At 38.3% G+C, this 16556-nt stretch overlaps 1 protein-coding gene across 50 annotated transcripts; it reads right to left on the minus strand.

The window, feature by feature from the left end:
- Positions 1-209: 209 nt before the first annotated feature.
- LOC127562954 (trichohyalin-like) lies at positions 210-14038 on the minus strand. 50 transcript variants are annotated; one of them, XM_051999039.1, is made up of 42 exons: positions 13961-14038; positions 13305-13406; positions 12964-13068; positions 12732-12839; positions 12497-12604; positions 12262-12369; positions 12027-12134; positions 11792-11899; positions 11557-11664; positions 11325-11429; positions 11117-11224; positions 10882-10989; positions 10649-10756; positions 10414-10521; positions 10179-10286; positions 9971-10078; positions 9738-9845; positions 9505-9612; positions 9272-9379; positions 9039-9146; positions 8831-8938; positions 8596-8703; positions 8363-8470; positions 8128-8235; positions 7893-8000; positions 7685-7792; positions 7450-7557; positions 7217-7324; positions 6747-6854; positions 6539-6646; positions 6310-6417; positions 6077-6184; positions 5612-5719; positions 5381-5488; positions 5148-5255; positions 4683-4790; positions 4453-4560; positions 3565-3669; positions 3335-3439; positions 2949-3077; positions 2753-2842; positions 210-521 (listed from the first exon to the last, which is right to left on the minus strand). In XM_051999039.1, the coding sequence occupies exons 2-42, from the start codon at positions 13390-13392 to the stop codon at positions 229-231; spliced, it is 4584 nt and encodes a 1527-aa protein (XP_051854999.1). In that variant the 5' UTR covers positions 13393-13406; positions 13961-14038; the 3' UTR covers positions 210-228. The 50 variants fall into 50 exon arrangements, with proteins under 50 accessions (XP_051854999.1, XP_051855016.1, XP_051855015.1 ...); XM_051999056.1 differs by lacking the exon at positions 12732-12839; XM_051999055.1 differs by lacking the exon at positions 12497-12604.
- Between the last annotated feature and the right edge of the window lie 2518 nt (positions 14039-16556).

A 16556-nucleotide genomic window follows, 5' to 3' on the forward strand; every position in this document is an offset into this window, starting at 1 on the left:
CCGGGTCCCCATCTGGCACTGCCGTGGCCGCCGGGTCCCCATCTGGCACTGCCGTGGCCACCTGCCTTTCGGAATTAGTCAAAAAGGAGGAATTCACCTGAATTTGGTATCTAGGCAAGGTATCCCCATTGCTCTGGTTACAAACATCATAATAGTTCTGGAAGTATCTTTCCACCTGTTGTCGAATAGCATGATATTGAAGCCTCCTCTCCAAGTTCTTTAGAGATTTTATTGCCTTTGAATAGAAGCATGAGTGTGGTCTTGACACACTTCCACAGTAAATACAAGAGCATGGTGTTGTCCTCTGATGACTGAGAGTGAACCGAGGCCTCCTAGTTTGGTGATCCAGCCTTCCTTCCCCATTGACCACAGGTACTGGCGGAGCTGGAGGTAAAATAGGGTTCGTTGGGGAGGGGTACTCTCTCCATTTCCAGGTTGGGGGTAGTTGAATAGAAGAGGTTGCTGACGAATCATCTTGAACATGCTCCAAAGAGTCTTTGCAAGTTTGTCACCTTTTGGAACTTAAAGGAAAAAAAAAAGAAGTTGGTCCTCCTAAAGTCTTACTTCTGAAAAGCTATATACCCGGAAGGGACCTGAGAAGTTTGCTACTCTTAAATCAAGATAATTTCAAGTTTATCCATAAGTCTTTTTCAAAGAGATATTGATTACATTATATTATACTTCTGGGCAAGAGGATATTGTATTCTTTTGGAGGACTATTCAGAAACCTAAAAAAAAAAAACAAAAAAAAACAAAAAAAAACTAAGGTTCTTGGCTTGAGACTTGACTTTGTCCATCTCTCTGTATTGAAAGAATGCTACAACTATGAGTTATGTTTTTCTATCCTGGTTATGGAAATATCCATCCCAATCCTCTTCCAGGTCTTTTGGAAGATAAAAAAAAAGTCAAACCCCTGATCACCCATTATCCCTTTGCTCTCCAGCCTTATATATATATACAAATGTTCCATTTGTACTTGTCTGATGAAGAAAGTAGATAAAAAAGTCACATGATCTAGACTCAAGCCATTGATGGACAAATATCAGTATTTCTAGGTTTTTAGTTTACTTGCCTGGAAAAAAAGAATCTCAGGAGGTGATTTCCTAAGCATCTCCCAGCTCCAAACTATATTCTTATTTTGTATCATTCACTACCCTATTAGGCTATAATCTCTTTGAGGGCAGTTTTCCAGTCTTTTAGCTTCGTATATTTGGTATTTAGCATACTGTCTCATATCTTATAGATATTTAATTACTGAATTATTCTCCATCCTAAATATACTCTTTAGGCAATCTAGTTCAGATTCTTTTAAGAAGTACAAAGAAAATAAAGTTTAGACTTATTTAGCCGGTTCTGAATCTATTCAATTATACTACTGTTTAATCCATTGATCTGTCTTTTTACAAATACTTTGATGAAATCTAGGCCAACTGTCTCTATAGCATTTTCCTCTACTAGTTTAGTAGATTTGTTCTGCCAACCCCTCTCCTCTCAAAAAAAAAAAAGTGAAATGAGTCGATCTTGGTCCATTTCTTATGGGAAGCAAGGCTGGCTCTCAGTGATCACTGCTTTCCCCCAAAAAAAATGGATAGAAAGGAGACAGAGAAAGAGAGACATCTTTGTAAAATATTGATACTATTGAATCCCTATGGAAAAGTAAATTTTCTTATCTAGTAACTGAGAAAAGCCACATCTAAGAGGGAATGAACTATTAAATGATCTGGAATTCCTCAGTAACTGATAGGAATTATTAGCCTATTGCTAAGCCAGGAAACGGGGACATGGAAGATTACCACAGCAGAGTTACAGAAAGGATGCAGAGAGGATCAAGATAAAACAAAAGGAATAATTCTGTCAACATTTAAAAGGCTCAGTAAATGAATTAAAATACTATAGCTGCCCCTTACTGCAAATGTTAGGATTTAGAACAGACAAAGTTATAGGGATTTGAGCTCTTGAGTATTCTTCTGTGCCAAGATGCTATCAGAGAGTCAGCCAACTTCTAAGACAGACAGGAAGTCCAAGTCAGCTTGGAACCAAAGCTCTTTATGAGAGAAAGGGACAGCAAGAAGGAAAAGTGGGTATCTCTTAACTTTTATCCCAATTCCTGATTTCCTACCCTTTTCTGAGGTAACCAATATTCAATAAGCCAGGTACAGTTGAGATGAAGCCTGTTCCATAAGCTCTGAGGCAGCTCAGTGTATCAGTTACACAACTCATTTTATCATTTCATTTTAATTCCAAAAAAGAGCAAAGAAAAGGAGTGAGAGGAGGCACCCTTTTCAGATGGATGGCACTTGGGACAGGTGTTATCCCTCAGAATAACTGTGATTAACACAGGCTCACAGCCCACATGGCCCTTTTCTTAAAGTTCTCACACAGGAGCTCCTTAAGCTTTTCAGGTTCTCTTTTAGGTCATCAGCCTTGATTTTAAAAGGCAAAAATTGATTCATCTCATTGTCCTAGAGAAGCCCTAATGAAGCCAGTGTTGTTAAGGGAAATTCAAATCTAGCTCCTCATTAACTCAGGTAACCCCTATACTACTCAATTAAAAAGCATTAAGCATTTACTATAGCACATATGTGTGTGTGTGTGTATATACACACACACATACATATATATGTGTGTATACATACATAGATCTATATATATGTGTGTGTGTATATATACATACACATGTATAAATACAATAACATATGTAATACACACATGTAGTCCTCATTTCTTCCTTCAAGCTTACATTTTCATTTACCTGTTGAGAAGTCTTCTGTGGTCTTTTGGTGTTTCTGGTCATATGATTTTTGGTATTGTTTTAGAAGAGTAGCCATGCGAGACTTTAGTTCTGTTTGTAGGAAAGAAGATAGATCCCTATTAAATATTTATTAAGCACCTAAATTGTGCAATGCTAGGGATAAAAATAAGCAAAAGAAAAAAAAAACAGTCCCTACGCTCAAAAGTCTTGCACTCTTCTTTACTTCTTGAGGAGTCTTCCAAGTTCTCTTCCTTGGCTTTTTGATATTCCTGGTTACATGTCTTTATGTTTCTTTTTGAAAGAGTAGCCATCTTGGAAATTAGTTCTGTTTGTAGGAAGAAGACAGAGGATCATTGAATATTTATTAAGCACCTACATCTTACTAAATGCTAGGCATACAAATAAGAAAAAGATAATCTCTGCTGTCCTCAAGGAGTTTACAAACTAATAGGAGAAAATAACATTCAAAAGGAAACTGAAAAGTGGAAGAATGGAGCAGAGAAAATACTGGCAAAAGGGGTATGCTGGAGTACAAAGATAGAAGATGGTCCCTGCCCCCAAGGGGCTTGCACTTTCCTTTACCTTTCAACAAGTTATACAAGTTTTCGTATTCCTTGGCTTTTTGGTGCTCCTGGTCACTTGTGGTTTTGGTTTCTTTTGGAGAAGTAGCCATCTTGGAAGTTAATTCTATTTGTAGGAGCAAGAAAGTACCATTGAATATTTATTAAGCACCTACATTGTACTCAGTGCTAGGGATACAAATAAGCAAAGGAAAGAGTTCCAACTCTCAAGAAGTTTGCCTTCTCCTTTACCTTTTGAGGAGGCTTCTACGTCCTCTTCTTTTCTACATTTTTGGTATTCCTGGTCACTTGTGTTTATGGTTCTTTTTGGAGGAGTAGCCATCTTGGACATTAGTTCTATTTGTAGGAAGACAGGGCAGCATTGAATATTAACATTTATTAATATATTGTGCTCAGTGCTAGGGATACAAATAAAGTTGAGAGTAGGGACTCTTTCCAAGTTTGCACTCTCCTTTACTTTTTTTTAAATGCAGTATTACCTATTTTATTTTATTTTCATTTATTTTTTTCTTTTTTAAATAGCTTTTTATTTACAAGATATATGCATGGGTAATTTTTCCAGCATTGACAATTTCAAAACCTTTTGTTCCAACTTTTCCCCTCCTTCCTCCCACCCCTTCCCCAAGATGGCAGGTTGACCAATACATGTTAAAGATGTTAAAGTTAAATACAATCTATATATACATATGTCCATACAATTATTTTGCTGTACTAAAAGAATCTGACTTTGAAATAGTGTACAATTAGCCTGTGAAGGAAATCAAAAATGCAGGTGGACAAAAATATAGGGATTGGGAATTCTATGTAGTGGTTCATACTCATCTCCCAGAGTTCTTTCTCTGGGTGTAGCTGTTTCACTTCATTACTGTTCTATTGGAACAGATTAGTTTCATCTCATTGCTGAAGATAGCCAGGTCCATCAGAATTGATCATCATATAGTATTGTTGTTGAAGTATAATGATCTCCTAGTCCTGCTCATTTCACTCAGCATAAGTTCATGTAAGTCTCTTCAGGCATTGCTGAAATCATCCTGCTGGTCATTTCTTACAGAATAATATTCCATAATATTCATATGCCACAATTTATTCAGCCATTCTCCAATTGATACTCTGCTTTACCTTTTGAGGAGGCTTCCAAGTTCTCTTCTTCGTTGGCTTTTTGGTGTTCCTGGTCACTTGTGCTTATGGTTTTTTTTGGAGGTGTAGTCATCTTGGACATCAGTAATTCTGTTTGGAGAAGACAGAGTACCATTGAATATTAACATTTATTAATATACTGTGCTCAATGCTAGGGATACAAATAAATAAAGGAAAGAGTTCCTACTCTTGAAGTTTGCCTTCTCCTTTACCTTTTGAGGAAGCTTCCAAGTCCTTTTCTTCCTTGGCTTTTTGGTGTTCCTGGTCACTTGTGCTTATGGTTTTTTTTGGAGGAGTAGCCATCTTGGACATCAGTAATTCTGTTTGTAGAAGAAGACAGGGTACCATTGAATATTAACATTTATTAATATACTGTGCTCAATGCTAGGGACACAAATAAATAAAGGAAAGAGTTCCTACTCTTGAAGTTTGCCTTCTCCTTTACCTTTTGAGGAGCTTCCAAGTCCTTTTCTTCCTTGGCTTTTTGGTGTTCCTGGTCACTTGTGCTTATGGTTTTTTTTGGAGGAGTAGCCATCTTGGACATCAGCAATTCTGTTTGTAGAAGAAGACAGGGTACCATTGAATATTAACATTTATTAATATACTGTGCTCAATGCTAGGGATACAAATAAATAAAGGAAAGAGTTCCTACTCTTGAAGTTTGCCTTCTCCTTTACCTTTTGAGGAAGCTTCCAAGTCCTTTTCTTCCTTGGCTTTTTGGTGTTCCTGGTCACTTGTGCTTATGGTTTTTTTTGGAGGAGTAGCCATCTTGGACATCAGCAATTCTGTTTGTAGAAGAAGACAGGGTACCATTGAATATTAACATTTATTAATATACTGTGCTCAATGCTAGGGATACAAATAAATAAAGGAAAGAGTTCCTACTCTTGAAGTTTGCCTTCTCCTTTACCTTTTGAGGAAGCTTCCAAGTCCTTTTCTTCCTTGGCTTTTTGGTGTTCCTGGTCACTTGTGCTTATGGTTTTTTTTGGAGGAGTAGCCATCTTGGACATCAATAATTCTGTTTGTAGAAAGACAGGGTACCATTGAATATTAACATTTATTAATATACTGTGCTCAATGCTAGGGATACAAATAAATAAAGGAAAGAGTTCCTACTCTTGAAGTTTGCCTTCTCCTTTACCTTTTGAGGAAGCTTCCAAGTCCTTTTCTTCCTTGGCTTTTTGGTGTTCCTGGTCACTTGTGCTTATGGTTTTTTTTGGAGGAGTAGCCATCTTGGACATCAGCAATTCTGTTTGTAGAAGAAGACAGGGTACCATTGAATATTAACATTTATTAATATACTGTGCTCAATGCTAGGGACACAAATAAATAAAGGAAAGAGTTCCTACTCTTGAAGTTTGCCTTCTCCTTTACCTTTTGAGGAGGCTTCCAAGTCCTTTTCTTCTTGGCTTTTTGGTGTTCCTGGTCACTTGTGCTTATGGTTTTTTTTGGAGGAGTAGCCATCTTGGACATCAGTAATTCTGTTTGTAGAAAAAGACAGGGTACCATTGAATATTAACATTTATTAATATACTGTGCTCAATGCTAGGGACACAAATAAATAAAGGAAAGAGTTCCTACTCTTGAAGTTTGCCTTCTCCTTTACCTTTTGAGGAGGCTTCCAAGTCCTTTTCTTCCTTGGCTTTTTGGTGTTCCTGGTCACTTGTGCTTATGGTTTTTTTTGGAGGAGTAGCCATCTTGGACATCAGCAATTCTGTTTGTAGAAGAAGACAGGGTACCATTGAATATTAACATTTATTAATATACTGTGCTCAATGCTAGGGACACAAATAAATAAAGGAAAGAGTTCCTACTCTTGAAGTTTGCCTTCTCCTTTACCTTTTGAGGAGGCTTCCAAGTCCTTTTCTTCCTTGGCTTTTTGGTGTTCCTGGTCACTTGTGCTTATGGTTTTTTTTGGAGGAGTAGCCATCTTGGACATCAGTAATTCTGTTTGTAGAAGAAGACAGGGTACCATTGAATATTAACATTTATTAATATACTGTGCTCAATGCTAGGGACACAAATAAAGGAAAGAGTTCCTACTCTTGAAGTTTGCCTTCTCCTTTACCTTTTGAGGAGGCTTCCAAGTCCTTTTCTTCCTTGGCTTTTTGGTGTTCCTGGTCACTTGGCTTCATGGTTCTTTCTGGAGAAGTAGCCATCTTAAACATTACTAGTTCTGTTTGTAGAAGAAGACAGGGCACCATTGTGCTCAATGCTAGGGATACAAATAAGTAAAGGAAAGAGTCCCTACTCTCGAAGTTTGCCTTCTCCTTTACCTTTTGAGGAGGCTTCCAAGTTCTCTTCTTCCTTGGCTTTTTGGTGTTCCTGGTTACTTGTGCTTATGGTTCTTTTTGGAGGGGTAGCCGTCTTGGACATCAGTAGTTCTGTTTGTAGAAGAAGACAGGGTACCATTGAATATTAACATGGATTAATATATTGTGCTCAGTGCTAGGGATACAAATAAGCAAAGGAAATAGTCCCTACTCTCAAGAAGTTTGCCTTCTCCTTTACCTTTTGAGGAGGCTTCCAAGTCCTCTTCTTTCTTACATTTTTGGTATTCCTGGTCACTCATGCTTATGGTTTTTTTTGGAGGAGTAGCCATCTTGGACATCAGTAGTTCTATTTGTAGAAGAAGACAGGGCAGCATTGAATATTAACATTTGTTAATATATTGTGCTCAGTGCTAGGGATACAAATAAGCAAAGGAAAGAATCCCTACTCTCAAGAAATTTGCCCTCTCCTTTACCTTTTGAGGAGGCTTCCAAGTCCTTTTCTTTCTTACGTTTTTGGCGTTTCTGGTCACTTGTGCTTATGGTTCTTTTTGGAGTGGTAGCCGTCTTGGACATCAGCAATTCTGTTTGTAGAAGAAGACAGGGTACCATTGAATATTAACATTTATTAATATACTGTGCTCAATGCTAGGGACACAAATAAATAAAGGAAAGAGTTCCTACTCTTGAAGTTTGCCTTCTCCTTTACCTTTTGAGGAGGCTTCCAAGTCCTTTTCTTCCTTGGCTTTTTGGTGTTCCTGGTCACTTGTGCTTATGGTTTTTTTTGGAGGAATAGCCATCTTGGACATCAGTAATTCTGTTTGTAGAAGAAGACAGGGCAGCATTGAATATTAACAGGTATTAATATATTGTGCTCAGTGCTAGGGATACAAATAAGCAAAGGAAAGAGTCCCTATTCTCAAGAAGTTTGCCCTCTCCTTTACCTTTTGAGAAAGCTTCCAAGTTCACTTCTTCCTTGGCTTTTTGGTGTTCCTGGTCACTTGGCTTCATGGTTCTTTCTGGAGAAGTAGCCATCTTAAACATTACTAGTTCTGTTTGCAGAAGAAGACAGGGCACCATTGTGCTCAATGCTAGGGATACAAATAAGTAAAGGAAAGAGTTCCTACTCTCGAAGTTTGCCTTCTCCTTTACCTTTTGAGGAGGCTTCCAAGTTCTCTTCTTCCTTGGCTTTTTGGTGTTCCTGGTCACTTGTGTTTATGGTTCTTTTTGGAGGGGTAGCCGTCTTGGACATCAGTAGTTCTGTTTGTAGAAGAAGACAGGGCAGCATTGAATATTAACATGGATTAATATATTGTGCTCAGTGCTAGGGATACAAATAAGCAAAGGAAAGAGTCCCTACTCTCAAGAAGTTTGCCTTCTCCTTTACCTTTTGAGGAGGCTTCCAAGTCCTCTTCTTTCTTACATTTTTGGTATTCCTGGTCACTCATGCTTATGGTTCTTTTTGGAGGGGTAGCCGTCTTGGACATCAGTAGTTCTATTTGTAGAAGAAGACAGGGCAGCATTGAATATTAACATTTGTTAATATATTGTGCTCAGTGCTAGGGATACAAATAAGCAAAGGAAAGAATCCCTACTCTCAAGAAATTTGCCCTCTCCTTTACCTTTTGAGGAGTCTTCCAAGTCCTTTTCTTTCTTACGTTTTTGGCGTTTCTGGTCACTTGTGCTTATGGTTCTTTTTGGAGTGGTAGCCGTCTTGGACATCAGCAATTCTGTTTGTAGAAGAAGACAGGATACCATTGAATATTAACATTTATTAATATACTGTGCTCAATGCTAGGGACACAAATAAATAAAGGCAAGAGTTCCTACTCTTGAAGTTTGCCTTCTCCTTTACCTTTTGAGGAGGCTTCCAAGTCCTTTTCTTCCTTGGCTTTTTGGTGTTCCTGGTCACTTGTGCTTATGGTTTTTTTTGGAGGAGTAGCCATCTTGGACATCAGTAATTCTGTTTGTAGAAGAAGACAGGGCAGCATTGAATATTAACAGGTATTAATATATTGTGCTCAGTGCTAGGGATACAAATAAGCAAAGGAAAGAGTCCCTATTCTCAAGAAGTTTGCCCTCTCCTTTACCTTTTGAGAAAGCTTCCAAGTTCACTTCTTCCTTGGCTTTTTGGTGTTCCTGGTCACTTGGCTTCATGGTTCTTTCTGGAGAAGTAGCCATCTTAAACATTACTAGTTCTGTTTGTAGAAGAAGACAGGGCACCATTGTGCTCAATGCTAGGGATACAAATAAGTAAAGGAAAGAGTTCCTACTCTTGAAGTTTGCCTTCTCCTTTACCTTTTGAGGAAGCTTCCAAGTCCTTTTCTTCCTTGGCTTTTTGGTGTTCCTGGTCACTTGTGCTTATGGTTTTTTTTGGAGGAGTAGCCATCTTGGACATCAGTAATTCTGTTTGTAGAAAAAGACAGGGTACCATTGAATATTAACATTTATTAATATACTGTGCTCAATGCTAGGGACACAAATAAATAAAGGAAAGAGTTCCTACTCTTGAAGTTTGCCTTCTCCTTTACCTTTTGAGGAGGCTTCCAAGTCCTTTTCTTCCTTGGCTTTTTGGTGTTCCTGGTCACTTGTGCTTATGGTTTTTTTTGGAGGAGTAGCCATCTTGGACATCAGCAATTCTGTTTGTAGAAGAAGACAGGGTACCATTGAATATTAACATTTATTAATATACTGTGCTCAATGCTAGTGACACAAATAAATAAAGGAAAGAGTTCCTACTCTTGAAGTTTGCCTTCTCCTTTACCTTTTGAGGAGGCTTCCAAGTCCTTTTCTTCCTTGGCTTTTTGGTGTTCCTGGTCACTTGTGCTTATGGTTTTTTTTGGAGGAGTAGCCATCTTGGACATCAGCAATTCTGTTTGTAGAAGAAGACAGGGTACCATTGAATATTAACATTTATTAATATACTGTGCTCAATACTAGGGACACAAATAAATAAAGGAAAGAGTTCCTACTCTTGAAGTTTGCCTTCTCCTTTACCTTTTGAGGAGGCTTCCAAGTCCTTTTCTTCCTTGGCTTTTTGGTGTTCCTGGTCACTTGTGCTTATGGTTTTTTTTGGAGGAGTAGCCATCTTGGACATCAGTAATTCTATTTGTAGAAGAAGACAGGGTACCATTGAATATTAACATTTATTAATATACTGTGCTCAATGCTAGGGACACAAATAAATAAAGGAAAGAGTTCCTACTCTTGAAGTTTGCCTTCTCCTTTACCTTTTGAGGAGGCTTCCAAGTCCTCTTCTTCCTTGGCTTTTTGGTGTTCCTGGTCACTTGGCTTCATGGTTCTTTCTGGAGAAGTAGCCATCTTAAACATTACTAGTTCTGTTTGTAGAAGAAGACAGGGCACCATTGTGCTCAATGCTAGGGATACAAATAAGTAAAGGAAAGAGTCCCTACTCTCGAAGTTTGCCTTCTCCTTTACCTTTTGAGGAGGCTTCCAAGTTCTCTTCTTCCTTGGCTTTTTGGTGTTCCTGGTTACTTGTGCTTATGGTTCTTTTTGGAGGGGTAGCGGTCTTGGACATCAGTAGTTCTGTTTGTAGAAGAAGACAGGGTACCATTGAATATTAACATGGATTAATATATTGTGCTCAGTGCTAGGGATACAAATAAGCAAAGGAAATAGTCCCTACTCTCAAGAAGTTTGCCTTCTCCTTTACCTTTTGAGGAGGCTTCCAAGTCCTCTTCTTTCTTACATTTTTGGTATTCCTGGTCACTCATGCTTATGGTTCTTTTTGGAGGGGTAGCCGTCTTGGACATCAGTAGTTCTATTTGTAGAAGAAGACAGGGCAGCATTGAATATTAACATTTGTTAATATATTGTGCTCAGTGCTAGGGATACAAATAAGCAAAGGAAAGAATCCCTACTCTCAAGAAATTTGCCCTCTCCTTTACCTTTTGAGGAGTCTTCCAAGTCCTTTTCTTTCTTACGTTTTTGGCGTTTCTGGTCACTTGTGCTTATGGTTCTTTTTGGAGTGGTAGCCGTCTTGGACATCAGCAATTCTGTTTGTAGAAGAAGACAGGGTACCATTGAATATTAACATTTATTAATATACTGTGCTCAATGCTAGGGACACAAATAAATAAAGGAAAGAGTTCCTACTCTTGAAGTTTGCCTTCTCCTTTACCTTTTGAGGAGGCTTCCAAGTCCTTTTCTTCCTTGGCTTTTTGGTGTTCCTGGTCACTTGTGCTTATGGTTTTTTTTGGAGGAGTAGCCATCTTGGACATCAGTAATTCTGTTTGTAGAAGAAGACAGGGCAGCATTGAATATTAACAGGTATTAATATATTGTGCTCAGTGCTAGGGATACAAATAAGCAAAGGAAAGAGTCCCTATTCTCAAGAAGTTTGCCCTCTCCTTTACCTTTTGAGAAAGCTTCCAAGTTCACTTCTTCCTTGGCTTTTTGGTGTTCCTGGTCACTTGGCTTCATGGTTCTTTCTGGAGAAGTAGCCATCTTAAACATTACTAGTTCTGTTTGTAGAAGAAGACAGGGCACCATTGTGCTCAATGCTAGGGATACAAATAAGTAAAGGAAAGAGTTCCTACTCTCGAAGTTTGCCTTCTCCTTTACCTTTTGAGGAGGCTTCCAAGTTCTCTTCTTCCTTGGCTTTTTGGTGTTCCTGGTCACTTGGGTTTATGGTTCTTTTTGGAAGGGTAGCTGTCTTGGACATTAGTTCTGTTTGTAGAAGAAGACAGGGCAGCATTGAATATTAACATGGATTAATATATTGTGCTCAGTGCTAGGGATACAATTAAGCAAAGGAAAGAGTCCCTACTCTCAAGAAGTTTGCCTTCTCCTTTACCTTTTGAGGAGGCTTCCAAGTCCTCTTCTTTCTTACATTTTTGGTATTCCTGGTCACTCATGCTTATGGTTCTTTTTGGAGGGGTAGCCGTCTTGGACATCAGTAGTTCTATTTGTAGAAGAAGACAGGGCAGCATTGAATATTAACATTTGTTAATATATTGTGCTCAGTGCTAGGGATACAAATAAGCAAAGGAAAGAATCCCTACTCTCAAGAAATTTGCCCTCTCCTTTACCTTTTGAGGAGTCTTCCAAGTCCTTTTCTTTCTTATGTTTTTGGCGTTTCTGGTCACTTGTGCTTATGGTTCTTTTTGGAGTGGTAGCCGTCTTGGACATCAGTAGTTCTGTTTGTAGAAGAAGACAGGGCAGCATTGAATATTAACATGGATTAAAATATTGTGCTCAGTGCTAGGGATACAAATAAGCAAAGGAAATAGTCCCGACTCTCAAGAAGTTTCCCTTCTCCTTTACCTTTTGAGGAGGCTTCCAAGTTCTCTTCTTCCTTGGCTTTTTGGTGTTCCTGGTTACTTGTGCTTATGGTTCTTTTTGGAGGGGTAGCCGTCTTGGACATCAGTAGTTCTGTTTGTAGAAGAAGACAGGGTACCATTGAATATTAACATGGATTAATATATTGTGCTCAGTGCTAGGGATACAAATAAGCAAAGGAAATAGTCCCGACTCTCAAGAAGTTTCCCTTCTCCTTTACCTTTTGAGGAGGCTTCCAAGTTCTCTTCTTCCTTGGCTTTTTGGTGTTCCTGGTCACTTGTGCTTATGGTTCTTTTTGGAGGGGTAGCTGTCTTGGACATCAGTAGTTCTGTTTGTAGAAGAAGACAGGGCAGCATTGAATATTAACATGTATTAATATATTGTGCTCAGTGCTAGGGATACAAATAAGCAAAGGAAAGAATCCCTACTCTCAAGAAATTTGCCCTCTCCTTTACCTTTTGAGGAGGCTTCCAAGTCCTTTTCTTTCTTACGTTTTTGGCGTTTCTGGTCACTCGTGCTTATGGTTCTTTTTGGAAGGGTAGCTGTCTTGGACATCAGTAGTTCTGTTTGTAGAAGAAGACAGGGCAGCATTGAATATTAACATGTATTAATATATTGTGCTCAGTGCTAGGGATACAAATAAGCAAAGGAAAGAATCTCTACTCTCAAGAAATTTGCCCTCTCCTTTACCTTTTGAGGAGGCTGCCAAGTCCTTTTCTTTCTTGTGTTTTTGGCATTTCTGGTCATTTGTGCTTATGGTTCTTTTTGGAGGGGTAGCCGTCTTGGACATCAGTAGTTCTGTTTGTAGAAGAAGACAGGGCAGCATTGAATATTAACATGTATTAATATATTGTGCTCAGTGCTAGGGATACAAATAAGCAAAGGAAATAGTCCCTCTCAAGAAGTTTCCCTTCTCCTTTACCTTTTGAGGAGGCTGCCAAGTTCTCTTCTTCCTTGGCTTTTTGGTGTTCCTGGTCACTTGTGCTTATGGTTCTTTTTGGAGGGGTAGCTGTCTTGGACATTAGTTCTGTTTGTAAGAAGACGACAGAGTACCACTGAATATTTATTAAGTACCTAGACTGTACTAAGTGATCGACATATATATATAAAAAAAATAGTACCTGCCTTCAAGGAGTTTATAATCTAATGAGAGAAAACATTCAAAAGGAAACTGAAAAATGGGGGAATGGAACAGAGAAAATATTGACAAGAGGGTATGCTGGAGAACAAGGATAGAAGGAAGATGGGACCTGTCTCCTTTACCTTTTGAGAAGTGTTCCAAGTCCTCTTCTTCCTTAGGTTTTTGATCTTTTTGGTCACTTGTGTTTATGTCCCTTTTCGGAGGAGTCATTTTGGAAATTAGTTCTGTTTAGAAAGAAAGAAGACAGGGCATCTTTAAATTCTTACTAAGCATCTACATTGTGCTAAGTGCTAGAAATACAAATAAGAGACAGTCCCTGCCCTCAAAGAGGTTACAATTTAATAAGAAACATACAAAAGAAAACTAAAAAGTGTGTGGGAGAGGGGTAATCCAGGACCTAATTAGACAAGTAACAACGTAGAAAGCAATAGTGATTAAGTAGGTGAATCTTCTATCAATCATCTAGATACAGTAGGCAAAATGTTTAATACAATAAAATTATAACAGCATGCATCTTTGTAACACTTTAATGTTTTCAGTTCTGTCAGTGTCCCCATTTTACAGATAAGAATAAGGCTCACAGTTCTTAAGGGACCTACCCGCCCAAGTCACACAGGTTTAATCTTAGGCAAGTCAACTATCAGTTTTCATATATATAAAATAAGGGAATTATACTAATCTCTAGCATCTCTTCTAGTTTCGACATCTTATTAAAAATAAGAAGTGCTACCTAATGATTTTTTTTTCAAAGTTTGGGTCTATAGGGAATAGTCCTTACCTCGCTGCCAGGAGCCTGATTTTTTTTCCCTGTTAGTAACAATCTAACTTTCTTCTCCCATCAGCTCTTGTGCCCATTGGTGGGAGTTTCCTTTTAGGGCTTTAATGAGATTATCTATCCCACCTGTGTCCCTCTGAATACTGGCCAGGCAAATGTTGATCTCCCTAGTATGCCTTCTAGATCCTGTTCCTCTCATCCCCAAAGTTCAGCATCAGACTTGGAATCAGGAGAATTGAGTTGAATCATGATTGCCCCCTATTAAACTCCTTGTTTGTGTTTAAGATATTAATCCTCTCTGAACTTCGTTCAGATTTCTGATCTACAAAAGTGGGGGTAAAAATACTTGCTCTAACCCTATCTTCCAGCACTGTTGTGAAGAAATCACTGTTGAAGGGAACAATTGAAATGTGAGCTATTATTTTATGACTACTAATAATAGCTAGAGTTCATATATTCAGAACACCTGATATTGCAGAGCACCTGATGTATTCTTATTTGATTTTCATTATGGCCTTTTTACAGGTAAGGAAATTGAGATCTAGATAGGTAAAATCCCTTGTCCCAGGGTCACAAAGCTATTAAGTGGATTAGAACTGAATTCAGGTCTTTCTAATTCTGGCACTCTATCCATAGCTTTTCCATCTTGGTGCCTCTAATTACAGCATGTCAGTACTTTAGGAATCCATCATGTCATCAGTTTGAGTACTGTTTCTACCAACAATTTGCAATTTCTTTAGGACTTTGTAAACAGTCTTTCAAAATTACAACTCAGGAGTTGTGGATATGAGGGAAAAATGCATTATTACTCTGTGTCTGACCCAGTAATAAGCTTCCAAACTTAGTGGGTTTGATCCTTCTATATAAAGTCTTTCCCTTGGTCCCTATAAATAACGTTGGAAGAAGTGGACAGAACTGGCCAGATCAAGAAGCCAGGTTCATCAGCATACCACAATGAGGAATGTTCTAACAATAATGGGAGAAAAAAGTTTCCACATATTTCTAGTTGGATAATTTTATAACTAATAAAGCAAAGCAGCCAGGGAAAAAAAATCTCCCTTTGTCACTGTTTTTTCCCTCTTTTTTTTTATTGTGCTTTATAAACTTTTATCTCTAGGTCAGGAGAATCAATAGGCATATTCAAGTGACAGCCCCCTCCAATTTGGCTGGCTTCCCTCTGAAAGAATTGCTACCACAGTAGAAAATTTGATAATCAGAAAGAGCAGAAAGCAAATAGGCACCTCTCAGAAGAATCCTGGCAGGTAATATTAAATATTAATAAGAGTGAGAATTTACATATCACCTATGATATACCAGACACTGTTATCTCATTTGATACTCCCTGAAAAGTAGAAGCCCCATTTTACAGTTGAGGAAATGGAGATTAACAAGAATCAAGTGACTTCCTTGCCCAGGGTCACACAGGTAATAAGTAATATCTGATTCTGGATTTGAACTCAGATCTTCTTGACTCTAGTCCTAGCACTTATGTACTATGTCACAGAGCTATCAAGTTAAGTGAATACAAGCTTTGCTCCTAGGTGACATAACTGCAAAAATGGGTGCAGATGTCTAGGTAGTTCAGTAGTGACGGGGTTAGGAGAGGAAAAGTATTCTAGTAGCTGGCACTTGCTTATGTGGGGCTTCTAAAGGTTGTGAAATTCTTTACATATATTATCTCATTTGATTCTCTTCCCAACCCTGTGAGACATGTACTAGAAGCATTATTGTATTTGTGTGCCACTAGGTTCCTAGATATTATGGTCCCCAGCTAAGAATCAGAAAGTGTTTAGGATGGGCTCAAACTTTGGTTTCTCTTATATCTAAGTTTTGATTCAGAATGCTTTGATGAAACCTTTCCAAAGCAAAAGTGAATTTTAAGTCAAAATGAGTATTTTCCTATTGTGTGAGTATATTAAAACACCAAACTTTTTTTGGTTTCTTTAGAAATATTTTACAAATAATACTTCCCCAGCCTTTAGACCTTTCGCTTTAAGAAAATGGGAAGAACATCTTCTTTTCAAAAGGTGTAAAGGTGCGTTAACCAAACTTAACTCCTATTTAGACAAGATCCCTTCCTCACCCCCTGAAGTACTGGAGTCAAGACCTACCTGGCGATCAGATCTTCTCTTTGAAATTCAGTGTTAGAATATTGATTACAGGAAGGAACTCCTTTTAGTTCTTGGAGGGGAATGCTCAAGGTGAAGGAACTGAGTAGTTCTGGACTGTTAAGCCCAATCTATAGTTTTGTGTACTATGATTTTTTTTTTGTTAAAGATTCTTATAAATGTCGATTTAAGTCTTCTTGGAGCAAAGAGTTATGTCAGAAGCTATGAAAAACTATGAGAGTTTGAACACCTCTCTCTCCAATTTAGAAATGATTTGCATATAGATTTCTTTTTTTTTTTTTCCTTTTTTCTTCCCCCCCCCCCCCCCCCCCCCCCCCCCGTGAGGCAGTTGGGGTTAGGTGACTTGCCCAGGGTCACACTGTGTGAAATAACTGAGAATGGTGACTCCTGACTCCAGGGCTCCACTGAGCCATCTAACTGCCCCTTTACATATAGATTAATGTAAATGTTAACATTCAATTAAATTCAGT

This window comes from Antechinus flavipes, chromosome 4 (assembly GCF_016432865.1).
Source record: "Antechinus flavipes isolate AdamAnt ecotype Samford, QLD, Australia chromosome 4, AdamAnt_v2, whole genome shotgun sequence".
Classification (NCBI taxonomy): Eukaryota; Metazoa; Chordata; class Mammalia; order Dasyuromorphia; family Dasyuridae; genus Antechinus; species Antechinus flavipes.